Below are 16,365 nucleotides of genomic sequence, written 5' to 3' on the forward strand. Positions count from 1 at the left end.
TGTATTCTTTTTAATTATAAAACAAGTTTTTAATATTTCCAAAAATAGTCTAATAGGCAGTGTACCCGGCTGAACACAGCTGGGATAAGCTCCAGCATACCCGCAACCCTAGTGAGGATAAGCGGCATAGAAAATAAATGGCTGGATAGATCAGTCAAATTTCGTAAGACGTCAATAATAGGCAATTTTAGTCAGCTAAAACAGATTTTTGGTAAGTCCCAAAACATCAGAAGAGGTGACCATTTCAAAATCACATAGGCTGCAGTGTCATTTGGTGCTGGGCAGCTAGCATTGGTAAATTTGTGACGTTATTTATTTTAATTTGAAGTACTTAGCACAGTGAAATGTATAAGATTGATGTATTAAAAAGCTACATGTAGTTCATGTACTGTATAGACACTATTTCATGTACTCCTGCCCATCTTCTTTGGATACCACATACTCACACGGGCACAATTTAGATTTTTTATTTTATTTCTTTAATATACAACGAACTTAAGAGGAAGAGGTCTTCCACAATGAGGTCAAGTGGACAATTGATAAATACATTAATGCAGGCTTTCTTGAATCTTTAATTGGTCTGGTTTTATTTTCAAATGTGAAACATTATTTGCTTGATACTTTACTTCTTCCACTGCTTGTTTTCGTAGTCCCAGTTTACAGAGAAGCCTTGCACAGGGTTGATTCGCATGTCCAACATCCTCTGCAGCTCTTTCTCTTTGTGCTCACCATCAAGTGTGTGAGGAACTGGTCCATACACTGGAAAGATACAAAGACAGATATTTAACCTGTATTTCATCTTACAAGCTGTATTTTTACATGGATTTGAACATACTTTAATCAAATACAGCCCTATAATTACTACAATAACGTACCATACTTCCTCTGCCAGAGCACCACCAGACCAGTAAAGCCAATGAAGAAAAACACTCCACCAACCACAGACTTCCACTCAGAAGATCCCTGGTTCATCTCAGCAAAGCTCTCCTTGAAGCTGATGCGATACACTGAACAACCAGGGAATGATTGGGCATAAATTCAGTTCAGTAAATGTTTACAGCTGTACTATATGTATTGTAATATTTAACTATTGCAATATGATTCTTAAAAGTCTACCAGATCAAACAAAACAAAATAGACATTGCATCAAAGGCTTACATGCAATCTTCTCCTCGTTGGAGAGTGCAGCCCATGACCCCTTCTCCTTCTCCTTGAGGGACTTCTGCTCTGCGCTCAGGTTCTGCACATAGCGGATATCTGGGAGTGGGTTGTCCCGACTGTCAAGGTAGGCAGGGAGCGTGTAGGCCTCCACCTTGGCGACACCTGCCAAGGTCAACAGAGAAACTCTTTAAGACTGGCACAGTCATACGTACCGAGTGTGCTTACTGTAAAGCAGAAGGGAACAATTTATCTTTACACATCAGTGACTATCAGTTCTTTGTTTTTCACTCTTCTTTAACCCATTCTAAGGTCAGTGTTAAACAGCTTTTGTTCCATTGCAAACTACAGCTTTAGTGATGTCATGTCTGCTGTGCAAGCAATGCGGGTGTGATGAAGATGTCTATTGTGACACTTAGACGGCACAGTAACACAATATAATTGGAGACTTTATAAAGTGAGTACATAAAGCAGTCAAAGAGGTCCCAGATGACGTACTGGATCATCAAAATGCATCTACCGTAATTACAAAAATACCCATACAATGTGGGTCAGATATTGGCTCTTTTATTATTCCATATGCCACAAACAGAATCGATTAACATGATCATGTGTGATATTTACCATGACCTCCACGTAGGCAGACAGCTGTGGAGATGGCACGTTTGCCAACAAGACTCAGGGCCCTGGTCGCCAACATTCTAAGAATTAAATAAAAAAAACTTTGAATTTACTAATCATAATTCAAATGGAAAAAACACTAAACACAAAACATGTTTTCAATGTAAAAGACAGTGTTGTTTGAATGCTTAAGATACCCAATTTATCAAAACACCTCAAGATTTAGGTTCTAAACCTAAATCAATCTCACCGACTCATACAACACGAGTTTGATCGTTCTAGATTGTGCGTATCTTCTAAGGGAGAATGTCTGTTGATAGCATGCAGTACCCCAAAATAAAGTCTTCATTTGATGCGACCATATTGTTTATGAAGACAGTCAGGTCTCGACTGTATTGGCCCCCCAAAACTGACAATCGCGTAAATTTATTTCAAAGCACCGGCAACATCAACTACTAAAATTGAGAATTAACGTGCAATATTAATCGACAAGTGTCAAAGCCTGGCGTTGACGTCTTTACCGTGTTTCATGGCTAACGTTAGCATTAGCAGCACACACAAGGTCATAGCGCCGCGGTGAAATGCAATTCATTCATATTGACGTCGGTTGTGTGTTACAACGCAGTATTATTCGCCACATAACCCGACGGTTGTAATTATGTTAAAAAATCAACAATGGAAGAACAGCTGATATGAAAACACCCCAAAACATCTATCATTTATCGCGCATTCGCTGCTGTAAGCTAACGACAGCTAGTCAACCGTTAGCTGAAAGTAGCTTCGACCGGCTTGGACAAAGTCAAGCACTCCGTTCTAAAAAATCGACTAAAACTGCCACGTGAGCGTGTAAACTTTGGATATGCAAATTCAAATACAAGAAAGATATTCAATTGTTACAGATAGAGGCAATACACTATAAAGATGCAGTTAAGGCGCTTACTGTCTATTCCTTTCTGCGCTCCACTGATACTCTGAAAGGAAGCGTGATAGCGACCGGAAGTACTTCACAAGTTGGTCATACCGCTTGCACTTTACGACAGAAACATTTTTACGGTACCATCGTTGTGGTTTACGGTAGCGCCGGTTCAGCACGTAACGAATACTAGAAGGGAAGGAAGATTAAGTTGATCGTCGGATCATCGTCCTAGGCTATTTTAGACGATGCATAAAAGGACATCCCGTTATCGTGGTTGAATGCTATATACCCTGTTGTGGAGGCTTAGCGTCAAGCACATGCTCTGGCTTTAACCTGACAACTGAGGTACGACTTTTCTCCCGGCATGATATGCAATATTAGCTAACTTGTCAATAGTAATTCCACATCGTGTCTGGCATATACTCTTCACAATCATGCCTATTCAGCTGACGAGTCAAGCGTACTGTAAAATGATCTTACACGCTGCCAAGTATCCTCACAACGCAGTGAACGGCTTGCTGGTGGCAGAAAAAGCCAAGGAGAAAAAGAAAGACAGTCACCACACCGACCCTGTCTTGTGCGTGGACTGCGTGCCGCTCTTCCATTGCACTCTGGCTCTCGCACCCATGTTGGAAGTTGCTTTAACACTGGTGAGTCTATTTCTGTCACTATTTACTCCTTAGTCGTCATGCCTAATCGACACCTGTCCCAATGGAGTATGCGTTAACAACATGTTTTGTTTTTTTACGTGCACTGTTCTGCAGTTTAGGCTGTGTTATTTATTGTATTGCAGAGGAGGGAACATGGCGTGGGATGTGCTTGAAAAACCTGGGAAGGGGGGAAAAAGCTATAGATGAGAACAATAACGGCAGAACCTTTTGGAACCTCGTTGGAGAACCCAATAATGTGCAAAGTGAAAAGAAAATACAGTAATAGACAGTAATTACAACATAAACATTACTACCTGTTGTAGTGTTTGGTTTTGCTTCATTTATTTAGGATGTTGGAATTGAAGACTAAGCAGCAGGAAGCAATCAACGTCGATACTAGACATTCAATACACACGCATGCACACACACAAATCTTCAATGTTTTTCTCTGCCACAAGAGTTAAATTCAGGCCCGGGGGCCAAATCCAACCTGCACTCCATCTGTGGTTTCCAACAGTCCAGTAGTCTGTTTTGCAATATAGCGATCGATGATCGAGCACCTTCTCGTCATCCTTACAACATTACAATACAGTGTTTATCCTTAATGATGGTTGCGGCAGTCAAGTGTAGTGTAGATGCATTTGAGCTGCCTATAATGTATTATTCTGCTCTAATTTATGGTATTACCATGATACGTAACACAAAGTACAGAAAACTGAGAACCATCTGTATATCAAATGTAGAATGATTTAGGGTGATTTAGGGTTGAGCGTCCATATGTGTTGCGTTTATCATGTGGGTCAGGCTTAGGCTCTCCAAACATTAGGACTGCCGCAAAGAATTTCTCTGTTTGTCCTTCAATTTTGACACCTCAATGCCTGTGTGCTTCACAGATCGATACTTGGTGTAAGGAAAATAATTACGTCATTGCTGCCTACTATCAAGCCAACGAACGCACAAAGGATTCAAGGTAATGATACCCGAAGACACTGTGTTCGTTTGATTAAACAACCAGTAAAAACACACAAGCTATATACACACAGTACATATACTACCGTATTGATGTGGCTCTAAGAGTGTATTTAATATCTTATATTTGGGGTCGAAAGATGGATGGATACATGCAAACCAATCTCAAGCATGTTTGAGCTTTTCTTCCTGTTACTCACACATACGCACCAGTGACCTGGAGGGATGCAACCATGCACCCACTAGAAAAGTGTATCAAAGGCTGGACAAGCTGGCAAACGGAAGAGGAGCAGTTCTGATGCTACTGGGAAGATAATGGTGATCAATGCAGCAGTCAAAAAAAACTGTTCTGCAGCTAGGAAATATGATGTCCCTTTTTATTGTAACCTACCAATTGGTAATTCACTGACATTACAAACATGCTTTATATTTTTGAATCATGTCTTAAAAATATTTTCTGAAAAAGGTCTTATATTTAGGATTGTCTTCTATTTGGGTTAATCGGCTAGTTTTCCAGGTCTAATGTTGTTTTTCTCGCCATTCTTTGCTTTGCAGACCCAACCAGGTTGCGGAAAAAGTGGGAGCAAGGATTTCTGAGAACTTCAGTGAAGCTGCAATTGTTATGGTAAAAAAAGGATTTTAACTGGATTTTTAACAGTAGAAAGAACAGTGGAATCTTTGTTAGCGTCATTCATTTGAAGGGCAGGCTCTAACCGAAATGGACATTAATAGAATCATTTTTTCAGTAAGAAATCATGTAAATCCAATTCATCCATTCCAGAAAGACAAAAATGTTAACACAAAGCACATTTTTTATAGTTTTACAATTATAGATTTACAGAAAGCAATTTCAACTGCATTTAAATTATGAATGAAAGGAATAAATGAACATTTAAGGTTACTTTTACCTTCCTTGTGATTATTGATTGATTATTATTGACTGAAAACAGGGAGTTGGTGGTGGTGGTGGTGGTTTATCTTCAGTGCAGGTGTTAACATTTTTGAGAGTGAACATATGTACATCATAGACGGGGATGCAACTTTTGGTTTAGGAACAATGTTTTGTGATACAAAAATATGTTAAGAATGCAGTTGGACTCAATTGTGGCCTCCATTTTTGACACTAACCAGGGTGGATGTTATACATGGTATGTACTGTTTGTCGTGTTTGTTGCAGATGGACAGCAACAGGTTAAAAATGAGCTGCAAGGAGCCCATTGTCCTTATTTATGATCATCAAGAAAATAAATGGAAAAGCAGAGACGTCACTGTGTAAGTGTTTCACATTTTTACGGATAATTCTGTCTTTAGTTGTTAAAGCTTGGTTCAAAGTGGTTTGAAAAAACTGTCATCTTTCCAGCGACTCCTTCGAGGACTGGAGTGAAGCCCAGAAGATCACATCAGCTCTTCTAGAGGGAAGGTCGTACGAGGATTTGATTGACTTTGACAATCACTTGGATGACCTCAGAAACGACTGGACCAACCCAGTGATCAACAAGTCCGTCCTGGATCTGTGCTAAGAGGCGCTTGGAGGTTGCTGCCATTGCCACTTGACATGTGGCACAGGAGCACACGACACTCCATACAGTTCCGGGTCCAAGAGTTCTGCTGCCGTCCAGAACTTGTGAACCTTCTGTTTCTCAAGGACAACGTGGAAATGTTTCAGAGAAATATGGCTGAATGCATTTTTTAAAAAAAGAATGCTGTGTCTTATTTCCCAGTTGAGAGTATAAATTAAATGTCTAGAATATTTTAATAAATTTTCTTCTCCTTTACATTTATATTACAATAAAGTCTGAATTTTAGTTGATTGTACTCCCACTGAGATTAAAAATAGAGATTTGTTACATTTCACACATACATAGTAGCTGTCATCTTTGATACAAAACAAACTACTAAATATTTGTCTTTTGCATGAACACCAGCAATGGCTGTTTTTTAAAAAGTAATTCAGAAAGCCTCTGTTTTTTTTTTATCAATTCATTCTGCTTGATTGATAATTTCATCCTAATTGAGCCCTCTCAATTCTGTTAATTAAAGAACGAATTAAATCATGCGGCGCAGTAATTTTAATATGACCATACAACTATTTGTCAGCCATAGCCAGTAACTGCAGTATGGTGTGCTCATTACGTTTTAACAGATTTATTTGAGCTGATTGTACATATTGGAGATGGAACTTTTTCATGCTACTTGTCTAGGACTGCCTTATTAGGAAAACGTTAAGAATGATCACATGCCACCTTCAAGAAAATATGAATCAATAGTTTGTATTTTGATTTGTGTGCATTAAAATGATCAAGGATTGCATTATTTTACTTTGAATGAATGTCACAATAATAATGAAAAACAACAAGAGTCCCGTTGATGAATACGAGTATACAAGTAAAAATGTCAATAGTTACTGTGTTGACTTCTAAAACAGATTTTCCAACAGCCTAAGTTATTGAAGAATTTGTAGTACAGTTGTACTTAGGAAGGCATGGGGGTCAACACAACTTTTGTCTTGACTCAAGGTTAACGCAATGAAGACCTAAGGCACTATTTTCTGGTAGAAAATCTGCTGTAACTTTAATATTTGGGGTAGAGAAGTGAATGAGGTATCAAACCAAAGCTCAAGTCATGTTTAATCAAGTGGAATTAATCACAAATTTGATGAGGAAAACACTGACATCTCGTGGTCAGTTCTCGCCATGTCTGCGAGAAAATAGTTGACGCACTTCCTCTTTCAGCCTTTCTTCCGCCGGTCGCCCATTTAAGGACCTCATCTGACGTAATTACGCAACACCAACGTTCGACCAATCACGCATCTTTACCACCGGTTACGTTTAAGCTGCTGTCTGTGCTATAGCGCGGGAAAACGACGGTAGTTGTTTTGAATGGTATTCTAAAGTTTATTCTAAAGAGACTTTAATTATCTCTCCAAAACAAGCCATGGACCCTTCGGAGGTCGAGTTCCTCGCCGAGAAGGAGATGGTGAAGATAATACCCAATTTCAATCTAGACAAGTTATATTTAATCGGGGTAAGTACGTCGGCCATTCGCAAGATATTAGCTTAGTAGCTGTGTTTACTTACAACGTAAGTCGTCGAGGGGCTTCTCAATAACAACCACAGTGTGTTGACGTCCTCAGGGAGATTTGGGTCCTTTTAACCCGGGCTTGCCGATGGATGTGCCCGTGTGGTTGGCCCTCAACCTGAAACAGAGACAGAAATGTAGAGTGGTTCCACCTGACTGGATGGATGTTGGTAAGAAGACTCTCAACATTAACTTACTGAACAAGTGTGCTTTCAATAGTTGACATAAGAACTGTTCCACTCATTTGTTCTGTCACATTTTCACGAAGTAAGGATCTTGTCCCTTCACTCTTATTCATATTTTCTATTTGTATGTTGTAATGCCAACTTCTACCTCACCTAATGGCTAACATAGGCATAATTAAATTCAAGTAATACATTTAAAGTAAAGTGTGTCCCCTTTGTGATGCACAGAGAAACTTGAGGAGATGCGGGAGCTTGAGAGGAAAGAGGACACTTTCATGCCTGTCCCCAGTCCATACTACATGGAGCTGACCAAGCTGCTGTTGAACCAGTCAGTCTCATTATCTATCATTAAACATCCTGTTAAGACATAATCTGTTGTTTTTTTTTATTATTATTAATCCCAATCTTTGTTCGTGCAGTGCTTCTGACAACATCCCCAAAGCGGATGAGATCCGCACACTGGTCAAAGACATCTGGGACACGCGCCTCGCTAAACTCCGCCTGTCTGCTGACAGCTTCATCAGCCAGCAGGAAGCTCATGCTGAGGTCGGACCATCACACGCACTGTAAGCACCTAGTATCCAAACACAGTATCTAAGTGTGGGGTTGTCAATCTTTTACAGCTGAACAACTTGACTCTGATGGAGATCAACACCATCAGAGGGTTCCTCCTGGATTCGCTCAACTGCATGTACAAGCTACGCTCCAATCTGCAGCCTGGGTCCAATAAGGGACAGTTTTCGGATTATTGATGGACGCATTGGACTGCTTAGCATGAGCATCACTTAAAGGACTATACATGCTCATATTTTAAAATAATGCTTTGTTAATGTCATAATAATTAAAAAAATATTACATGGCAAAAAGAGTCCAAATTATAGGAAACATTTTTGAAATATTTTATTTTCTTTTTTGTCTGAAATCACAGCCATATATTCATAAATACCTAAAATACCTAATTACTACATTCAACAAATATATTACATTACAATGGGTTCAAACAAACATGTTTGAAAACAGGATTCACAGCATCTAGACATCCCCCACTGGAGCTATTTTTGCATGGCCGTCCATATGTGGTTGGTGACAGAGGGGGGCGGGGCTTATGCAGTACTGTCTGAAGCTCACCTGGCATTCCAGCCAATAAGGCTGCAGTGTTCTGGCAGAAGTGACATGAATGTGAGTTCCATGCAAGTTTGATCAGTGACTGAAAATAATGGAGGCACTTATTCGTAGACTGATGTTGTGCTTCAGCTTTAATGATCATCTTTCTGCACAATTCCCAAATTAATTTATTGAAATCCCCAGTCCTTGTAGGTCATTAATAGCTTCAGTGCTAAAGTCAGTAAGGAGGCTGTAAATTTTGTCACAAGTTGGCAAGTCATTGTTTAATTAGGTTCCTTGAACATAGCATAACTGGCGTTTTAGGCTTTCAGCTTATTTCTCTTGTGGCCGTTTTTTTTTGGCGAAATAATTTCAATTAGTTTGGCACGAGGCCCCTCGTGGTTGTGGACAAAAGATTGGGATGTGGTAAAGGCCTATCACTTGATGCTTGATATGAGGAGTCTTCAGGAACCAGCAACCTAAACTGGTGGCTTTACTTCATGTCTCTCAAAGAAAAAAATTTAAAAAAAACAACCCAGCAGCGGCAGGGACACATTTTGAGAGGAGCGTCACACTTTGCTGTGAATAAAAAGGTGACGAGATCCTGTTTTCTGTTGTCAGAATGAGCTGTTCTGGCCAGCAGCAGTACAAACACTAAAAGCAAGGCTTGCTTTTCCAAACCCCCCAAAAAGCATTAACATATAAAAATGGCAGGCTTTTTTTTTTTTTAAAGAACAATGATTAAAATAATAAACATACAAAAATTCTTTTAAGTCTTCATATTATATACAATATAAGGCTGAAACACCTTTTTAAATTCTTATTCTCAAATTTCCTATTCTGAAATAAAACATTTCCTTTAATTATTTCCAAAAACAAAATGTGCATTTCTGCCCAAATTGAAAGATGTCTTTCTTGTAACACAGTACCACCAGGTAGTTCTTCAGCTTTTTATTCTTAAGTGCACGTCCACTTCCAACGCTCTCACGGCCGCCAGGATGACTTCACTGCCCGGTCGGCCGCATCACGTTCTTATGGACTTTATTTGGAACGTGTCCTCTCCTAGGGAGGAGGGCCACTCCCTCATTGGCAGGATTGTCTGTGACAGGATGGCAGCGAGGGCGGCCCGGGCTGAAGAAAAAAAGTGTGAAAAGCAGATGTGAGAGTGTGTGCTGCTCTCTGTAGTGACTGCGTTGGCACACGTTGGCTTCCTTCACTTTTCATTCAGCCTGCTTCACCCTGGAGCCGAGGAGGCCAGGGATAGATTTACTGTCAGTTTGAGAGGAGAAGCAGCCGGGGACAGGGAGGCCTTTCTTGGATGGGTGTTGTCACCTGGGAGGGTAGCCCTTGTAATGTCCACCTCTGGGCCAGTGTGTCTGTGGCAGAGTCAAACACTTCCTGAAGTGCTCCAGCTCCGCTTGCAGCTTCTCCCTTTCCACCGCCAGCTTCTGCCTCTGGGACATCAGCTCCTACAGCAGCAGGAAGCAGCCATCAAATACCGTACAGTGTTAATTACTACAGAATATCAGGGATTTATTTCATCAACGTAGCTCACATAATGGAAAAGGCTGGAGACACTGGTCTTAAAATAAAGTCACCCAGATTGTTTTCCTCCAGGAAAATAATTTGGGGTTTTCTGGGTTTTCATTGACAAATATTTCAGTGTGACAAACATGCAAAAACATAAGAAATCAGAAAGGGGCCAAACAGATTTTCACACCAACTATAAGTGTTTTAACATGCTAACTGCATTTTTCTATGTTAAATTAATAAAATTTGGATGAAACTTTGTTTAACATTACAACTTCAGATGATCTGACTTTCTTTAAAGTTAAACATTTCAATTATACAAAAACATGCATAGATCATTCAAATATATTGGGAATACTCTTTCGAAAAATACCTGGCCATTCTATTATCGAGTGTTGCCAGCATTTTAAACATAAACACAGAAAGAAACTGCAAAGCCATACCCATGAAAACATTGTTTACAAAGGAATTAAGGACTTGCATTATAGTTCGATGCCCTTATTGACAAGATCCACAGCTAGCCGAGTGTCATTGTGTCTATATGTGTGTGTGTGCGCGCGTGTGTCTTACCCCCATGGTGTGAGACAGTTGTTCAGCAGTGAGACTGAGGTTGTAGTTTTGAGCTTCTAGTCGTCGACACTGGCTCTGCAACACATGTCGCTCCAGACTTTGTTCTGTTGGGGGGGCAAAACATGGGAGAATGAGCGAGTGGGGAAGAAAAAGCAAAGCTTAAGGTTTAAGCAAAGTGGAATTTAAAAGTCTTATATATTAGGATGAAAAAGGATATGTGTTATCCGATGTCAGAGTCAAATCCCAAATAAGGTATTAAAATAATAATAGCATTAAGATTGGGAGCAGCAGAGATCTTTAGCTCCATCTTGTGACCAAAACTGGCAACAACTTCATTCAGTTCATACGGTATGCAAGAATATCAAAGGACGTAAGTGTAAATCACGGATGAGATGAGTGTTCTTTACCTTCAAAATATTCCTGATATGCTTCAAATATGGATTCAATCCCTTGCCACTTGGAAGTTGGCACCTCCTCTTCCTCCCCCTCCTCCTCTTGGTCCTCCTCCTCTGAGGCAGACAGGTCCTCCCTCGTCCCTGAGGCGTTGCGGTGCATCGGTGCGGAGAAGTGCTGCCCGTTGGGCTGAGGGTGTGCGTGCACGACTACATGAGCTGACGGATGCGCGCTTGTTGAGTGTGAATGAGAATGTGGTCTGCCAGGGGCGCTCTGGAGCTCGGGAATGTTGTAATGGACAGAGGACTCCTGCAAGGGAGAGGACTCTGACATCCCTGGGGCCCCACCTGAAAACACATAGTGTCATTTTAAACTTTGTCAAGGAGTAGTGAAGGGCTTCATTGATGAATATGAAGCTCTCTGCAGCAATAATTGTCATTATTTTATCAGGGGATCGGTATAAAAAATGGAACAGAGAGAATATAATGATACTTGTCATAATGTCCTCCGCTAAAGGTTGAAATGAAAGCGGTCGTCAGTAGTGTGAGCTCTGAGATGTGGTGATGAGACTCTTAGAGTAATAACCAATGTCTCCTAAGAGATAGTTACTAAAGAAAAGTATTTTCTCACACTCAAAAGCCATATCATAAGAGAGACTGGAAAGATATCAATTCCAATTATTGCAAGGCTTCTTTGTTGTGTCCTGCGGCCGTTCTTAGTTGGTGCTGCTTACCTTTGTGTTTCTGCAGCGCCTTCTGAGTGGACTGCAGCACAGATTCATGGAACTGCTGGGCAAATTCTTCCGGGGTGAAGCTGTCCCAGGGTTTGGTGCGACCATTCATGCTGTGGAGTCCCTCTTTAGCGTGTAGGGGGAGTGGGGGCCGCAAGCTGTTCAGCAGGCTTGAACTCCTCTTGGAGATTGGGCCTTCGGTAGGCCCCCGGGCCTTGTCTGGATAGACAGCTGGAGAAGGAGGATCCTTTGGTCTTAGCGTGTCCCCGAGGGGTTTTGGATGACTATTAGGGGACGACGGGCAATGCGACGAAGGGCTGTGCGGCCTGACACCATTGTGGTCTTCAGATTCCGAGGCGGGTTGGGAACATGATGAATCTGCAATTACATGACCATATTTTAGGACATGTAAACACAAGTAATTACACTGGAAGCTTTTGTTTCTGTCTCTGTTGTATGGCAATTTTATTCATGTATCTTTTTTATGACACAAGGTAGACATGATTACATTATTAATGGAAAAAAACCATGATTATATCTCTACAAACAAGAGAACATGCTTAAAAGTAACAGAGTGCATCATTAAATGTTAATATTTTGGATATTTAGATTTACTTGTTTAGTTAATTATATAGTTACAGTAAGTAAGTTTACTCTGCTCTTTTGCATTCATCACCGTGTTCAACTACATCAATCTACAATAAAGATAAAAGTGATGTTAAGTGTTCATGTATCCCTTTCAGTCGTAATTGATATGGTAATTTGCTTTATTTTCTGACATGAAACTACAATAATTATCTGTACAATGTGTTAATATTTTGGGTGTCTGTAACACATTAATTGGATTTACATTACTTTTTTTTTTTTTTTTTTTTTTTTAAATGGGAGAATCAATTCGACTTTCATCAATTTCAGTTTTCTCTTGATCTTTTGGAACGGATTAATTATGAAAACTGAGGTTCCACTGTATCTTGTTGGTGCTATGGATGGAACTCGCTAATGTGACACTTCAGGGATGAGGAAGAGTGTCTCACCAGGGAGCTGTGCTGGAGGGCTCTTACACAGCAGATGAGGGGCATGTCTGATGGTATCCAAGGTAACACTCTTCTCTTTAATGGCTTGAAGCATCTCAACTACCCTTTCATTATCTACAAGATGGAGGAAAGGGGGGAAAAAAACATCAAAATGACGATTGATTTTCAGCAGTGTATTTGTCTCTTAATGTGTGTGTGCTGTGTTTCTAACAACATCATTGGATGTCTACCAAAGACACTCGCCATTTTCAAGACATGCATACAGTATAGAGCCCCCCTCTCATATTGCATCATACATTCAATTTGAATACGTAAATGACACAGGAAATTGAGGGTGAGATGGTGGCGGCTGGAGTCAACATGTTAATGAGAGGCGGCTGCATGTGAAGCAGAAAGCTCTTAGCTGAAGGGAGCTGTGGAGCCCGCTGAGAATGACTACAATGCTCAGAGAGCTAATGAGCACGAGATGGTTTTGCTTTGCTGTGCTAGAATGAGACACAGCATTAATCCGAGTCACTGGTGAAGACACGGCACCCTTTATGACGTTATGTAAAGGGCGCCATGTTGATGCTGTAAATTTTAATCTGTTCACTGTGTATGCAAAAAATAAGAGATGAGATGTGACACTCATGGTTTGTAAGATCGTAAGAATAATGTCTCTTGCCTCTTCTCTGCTGAAGTGTGACATGGGAAAGTTTGAACATGGTAAGGAAGCGCTTCTTTTCCTCCAGCTCTGGCACTTGGTCCATCTCCTCGGGGGTGAAGCGCGTGCTGAGTTGCGCGGGAGGAGGAGGAGGAGGAGTGCGTTTCGACTGTGAGGCAGCTGGTGAGGGGCTTCTCTCCCTGAGCATCCGCCGCCTCTTTCTTCTCTTCTGCTGCACCAGTTCATCTCGCCGACCCACAGTGGTCAGGCTGAACATTGCCAAGAAGTCCAATTTCTGCTCAAAAAATGAAAGAAAATTAGTGGGACTGCCAATCCGTAGGTGCTTATTTCTGCACAAGGATGTGCGTTGTACCTCTGTGGAGTCATCAAGTTTAAGTGGGGGCTGCTCTGCTACCCTTCTGAGATGTGCCCTGACCTCCTCCTCATCACTTTCATCATATGAGTCATCCAGCTCATAGTAGTAACCTATGGAACACATACAAGTAATCACTTGACACCAAACTAACATTATCAACATCAACTTGCATAGGCCCATTTCCACCAAGCAGCTTGGTTCATTTTCCGTCTTTCACTGTAGAAACAGTCAAAATGCAACCCCAATTATGGCTTTCCATTCGAAATAGTTATAGTCGTATATAGTAGTAGCCAGCAGTAAGTCAAGCCTGTTCCCAGTGCACGTTGGTCACGATTCTGTTCATAATTTTCACAAACAGAAAAGCATTACTTTTCCATACCGTGGTATAGTACCTGGAAACTGGTAACCGGCCCATGCCTAGATATTTTCTATCCCTGCATCCTCAAACAATGACACAGCAGCTGAAATAGTACATTGTGGTGCCTGCCTTTGCCAATGGAAAAGTGCCAACAGCAAAGCTGAGTAGGTATCGTGCTGATGTTATGCAACTGTGGCTGTGTGAGTACCTTTCTCCTTGGCCTCCCTCTTCCTCTTCTCCTCCAAGTCCAGTTTACTGACGGGCCTTCTGTGTTGCTGAAGAATCTCATCATAGATCAGCATTGTGTCTGGCACCACATGTCCCAGGCCTGACCCAGAGACCAACCCTCCTTGTGCATGTCGACTCTGTCCGTGGTGACTCTTCAGCCCAGCATTGCTTTTGACGGCTCCATCCAGCTCGTACTGGCTGGTGAGGGACATGGAACCCCTCTGCTGGCTGAAGAAAGAGTGAGTGGATTTCTCTAGATCAGCAAGAAATGTGCTGGGCTCTGGCAAACCCGGAAGTCCTCTCGGTTGGGGATACTTGTCCATTCCTCCGGTGTCTCTCCTCCTGGCTACATCGTCATATTTGGAGGGGCCGGGGGGCAGTCGACTGAGCTCAAAGTGTCCCATCCCTGAGGGATCGTGGTTGCGTCTGGACTCTGTGGGTGTTTCTATTAGAGATGCCGGGTTCCACAAAGTTGTGGGAGGTGGAGGGTGGTGTTCACGTGTTTGCTGGGGTGGTTTGGGGGAGATGAGGGGTGGAGGGGCACCTAAGTGGGAGTGGAGATCGCGGTTTCCTGGTTCATGGTTATTTTGTCTGTGAACACATAATCCAACATGCTTATCAGCTTGGCATTCACTGAATTGAGAAATACTTGCGTTTCTCAAGTATGGACACAATGCAAACATACAACACTCCTTAAATGCCTTCTAGACTGTGTCTGTGGTGTGCGCGTGCATGTGTGTTATCAAACGCAGACACAGTAGCCCAGAGCAGAGAGGCTGAGGCCATGACAATGTCCTCCAGATATAAATGGTCATTTTTGATCTGTTGGGTCTGTAGTTCTTGCAATCACAAAGATACACAGATACACACTAAGACAGACACACAATCTATAAAGCAGTCAAGGAGAGATATTGGCCAAAAAAGCAGGCAGACAGAAAAGAAATGGACTGACTTAAGGATGCCATTTTTGTAGGAAATAATTTGAAAGCCTCACACATACTTCATTTTGGAGGGTTGAAACAGACATCTATGAAAAAGAAAATGTGCATAATTTTGTAAAAAATACTAAGTATAATCTCCCTGCTTCATTTGTGTGCATATGTTTTGTTCATTTACATGCAAACAATACAAACTAATGTCAAACATGTCAAGTGCCACTTAGCATTATATTAAAGTTACATTTTGATGGCTAAAAAATACACACGCTTACGTGGAATACGACGGTTTAAGGAGAAATCTGCATCAGTGAGAATAAAAGAAAGGCAGATGATCACAGACTAGATAACAAAACCTGGCTGTATAACATGCTGCGAGAACAACGTTGCATTATCAAAGCCTCCTATTTCTGTTTATATTCCGGTATATAGATTATCTTCAATCTGCAGCCTATTCAGTGATTGTAGCATTGTGTTACTGATAGTCGACGAGTGTGCATCTCTCCTGTCCAACTAGTTCAGCATTAAGCAAACCCTCACATCTTAGTCACACACAGCATCACTAACACAGACACAGGAACAAAGGAGCGGAAGTAGGAGGCTTATGTTGTGTGAGGTTGAGAGGATTAGTCAAGAATTTGCCTTTGTGTAGCTTAGCTGTCCCACCCGCTGCCTGTCTGAAAACCTCCGAGCCAGAACTCATGAAACAGCAGTCATCGGGACCCCACTTTGCACTCTGCATCATTGCATAAACACTGCTGTCGGTCTTGTTTCCATGTCAGACAGTCAGACACAGAAACTGGCATGGTTGGAAATAGAAGTGACATGATGCTTCAGTCAGGGCTGATCTTTTTTGCAGTCCTGTCTGAAATCAAACCTTTAAAGTC

General features: G+C 41.4%; 4 protein-coding genes across 7 annotated transcripts in view; 2 read left to right on the forward strand and 2 right to left on the reverse strand.

The window, feature by feature from the left end:
- Positions 1-452: 452 nt before the first annotated feature.
- LOC131139174 (cytochrome c oxidase subunit 4 isoform 1, mitochondrial) lies at positions 453-2,809 on the reverse strand. Its single transcript, XM_058088504.1, has 5 exons — positions 2,720-2,809; positions 1,783-1,859; positions 1,159-1,323; positions 876-1,007; positions 453-759 (listed from the first exon to the last, which is right to left on the reverse strand). Exons 2-5 carry the CDS (start codon positions 1,856-1,858, stop codon positions 623-625), a joined length of 510 nt encoding a protein of 169 aa, XP_057944487.1. The 5' UTR covers position 1,859; positions 2,720-2,809; the 3' UTR covers positions 453-622.
- Positions 2,642-6,627, forward strand: emc8 (ER membrane protein complex subunit 8). 2 transcript variants are annotated; one of them, XM_058088501.1, is made up of 6 exons: positions 2,642-3,040; positions 3,142-3,345; positions 4,239-4,315; positions 4,870-4,939; positions 5,492-5,586; positions 5,675-6,627. In XM_058088501.1, exons 2-6 carry the CDS (start codon positions 3,166-3,168, stop codon positions 5,832-5,834), a joined length of 582 nt encoding a protein of 193 aa, XP_057944484.1. In that variant the 5' UTR covers positions 2,642-3,040; positions 3,142-3,165; the 3' UTR covers positions 5,835-6,627. The 2 variants fall into 2 exon arrangements, with proteins under 2 accessions (XP_057944484.1, XP_057944483.1); XM_058088500.1 differs by having other exon boundaries at positions 2,648-3,345.
- A 484-nt stretch (positions 6,628-7,111) lies between these two features.
- On the forward strand, positions 7,112-8,678 carry gins2 (GINS complex subunit 2). The gene is made up of 5 exons (XM_058088502.1): positions 7,112-7,338; positions 7,448-7,562; positions 7,806-7,905; positions 7,997-8,123; positions 8,201-8,678. Exons 1-5 carry the CDS (start codon positions 7,249-7,251, stop codon positions 8,327-8,329), a joined length of 561 nt encoding a protein of 186 aa, XP_057944485.1. The 5' UTR covers positions 7,112-7,248; the 3' UTR covers positions 8,330-8,678.
- gse1b (Gse1 coiled-coil protein b) overlaps positions 8,467-16,365 on the reverse strand; it is a 140,323-nt gene continuing 132,424 nt past the window's right edge. For 2 of the 3 annotated variants that reach the window (XM_058088497.1, XM_058088498.1), the window contains exons 10-17: positions 14,524-15,134; positions 13,955-14,067; positions 13,603-13,876; positions 12,939-13,052; positions 11,908-12,282; positions 11,189-11,521; positions 10,782-10,885; positions 8,467-10,150 (exon numbers count right to left, since the gene is read on the reverse strand). In XM_058088497.1, coding sequence (XP_057944480.1) covers positions 10,010-10,150; positions 10,782-10,885; positions 11,189-11,521; positions 11,908-12,282; positions 12,939-13,052; positions 13,603-13,876; positions 13,955-14,067; positions 14,524-15,134 — 2,065 coding nt within the window. In that variant the 3' untranslated portion in view covers positions 8,467-10,009. The remainder of the gene's footprint in view (positions 10,151-10,781; positions 10,886-11,188; positions 11,522-11,907; positions 12,283-12,938; positions 13,053-13,602; positions 13,877-13,954; positions 14,068-14,523; positions 15,135-16,365) is intronic. The other variant, XM_058088499.1, reaches the window with a different exon arrangement.

Source organism: Doryrhamphus excisus, chromosome 12 (assembly GCF_030265055.1).
Source record: "Doryrhamphus excisus isolate RoL2022-K1 chromosome 12, RoL_Dexc_1.0, whole genome shotgun sequence".
In the NCBI taxonomy this organism is placed as follows: domain Eukaryota; kingdom Metazoa; phylum Chordata; class Actinopteri; order Syngnathiformes; family Syngnathidae; genus Doryrhamphus; species Doryrhamphus excisus.

What these genes read in the sequence shown, in the direction of transcription:
- LOC131139174 (XM_058088504.1), bottom strand. Translation starts at nt 1,858, where the DNA reads ATGTTGGCGACCAGGGCCCTGAGTCTTGTTGGCAAACGTGCCATCTCC. An exon ending in CAACGAGGAGAAGATTGCAT is followed by an intron (nt 1,008 to 1,158) that starts GTAAGCCTTTGA and finishes CTGGTTGTTCAG; the next exon opens with TGTATCGCATCAGCTTCAAG. An exon ending in GCTCTGGCAGAGGAAGTATG is followed by an intron (nt 760 to 875) that starts GTACGTTATTGT and finishes GTATCTTTCCAG; the next exon opens with TGTATGGACCAGTTCCTCAC.
- emc8 (XM_058088500.1), top strand. Translation starts at nt 3,130, where the DNA reads ATGCCTATTCAGCTGACGAGTCAAGCGTACTGTAAAATGATCTTACAC. An exon ending in GAACGCACAAAGGATTCAAG is followed by an intron (nt 4,316 to 4,869) that starts GTAATGATACCC and finishes TTTGCTTTGCAG; the next exon opens with ACCCAACCAGGTTGCGGAAA. An exon ending in GTGAAGCTGCAATTGTTATG is followed by an intron (nt 4,940 to 5,491) that starts GTAAAAAAAGGA and finishes TGTTTGTTGCAG; the next exon opens with ATGGACAGCAACAGGTTAAA.
- gins2 (XM_058088502.1), top strand. Translation starts at nt 7,249, where the DNA reads ATGGACCCTTCGGAGGTCGAGTTCCTCGCCGAGAAGGAGATGGTGAAG. An exon ending in ACCTGACTGGATGGATGTTG is followed by an intron (nt 7,563 to 7,805) that starts GTAAGAAGACTC and finishes TGTGATGCACAG; the next exon opens with AGAAACTTGAGGAGATGCGG. An exon ending in AGCAGGAAGCTCATGCTGAG is followed by an intron (nt 8,124 to 8,200) that starts GTCGGACCATCA and finishes AATCTTTTACAG; the next exon opens with CTGAACAACTTGACTCTGAT.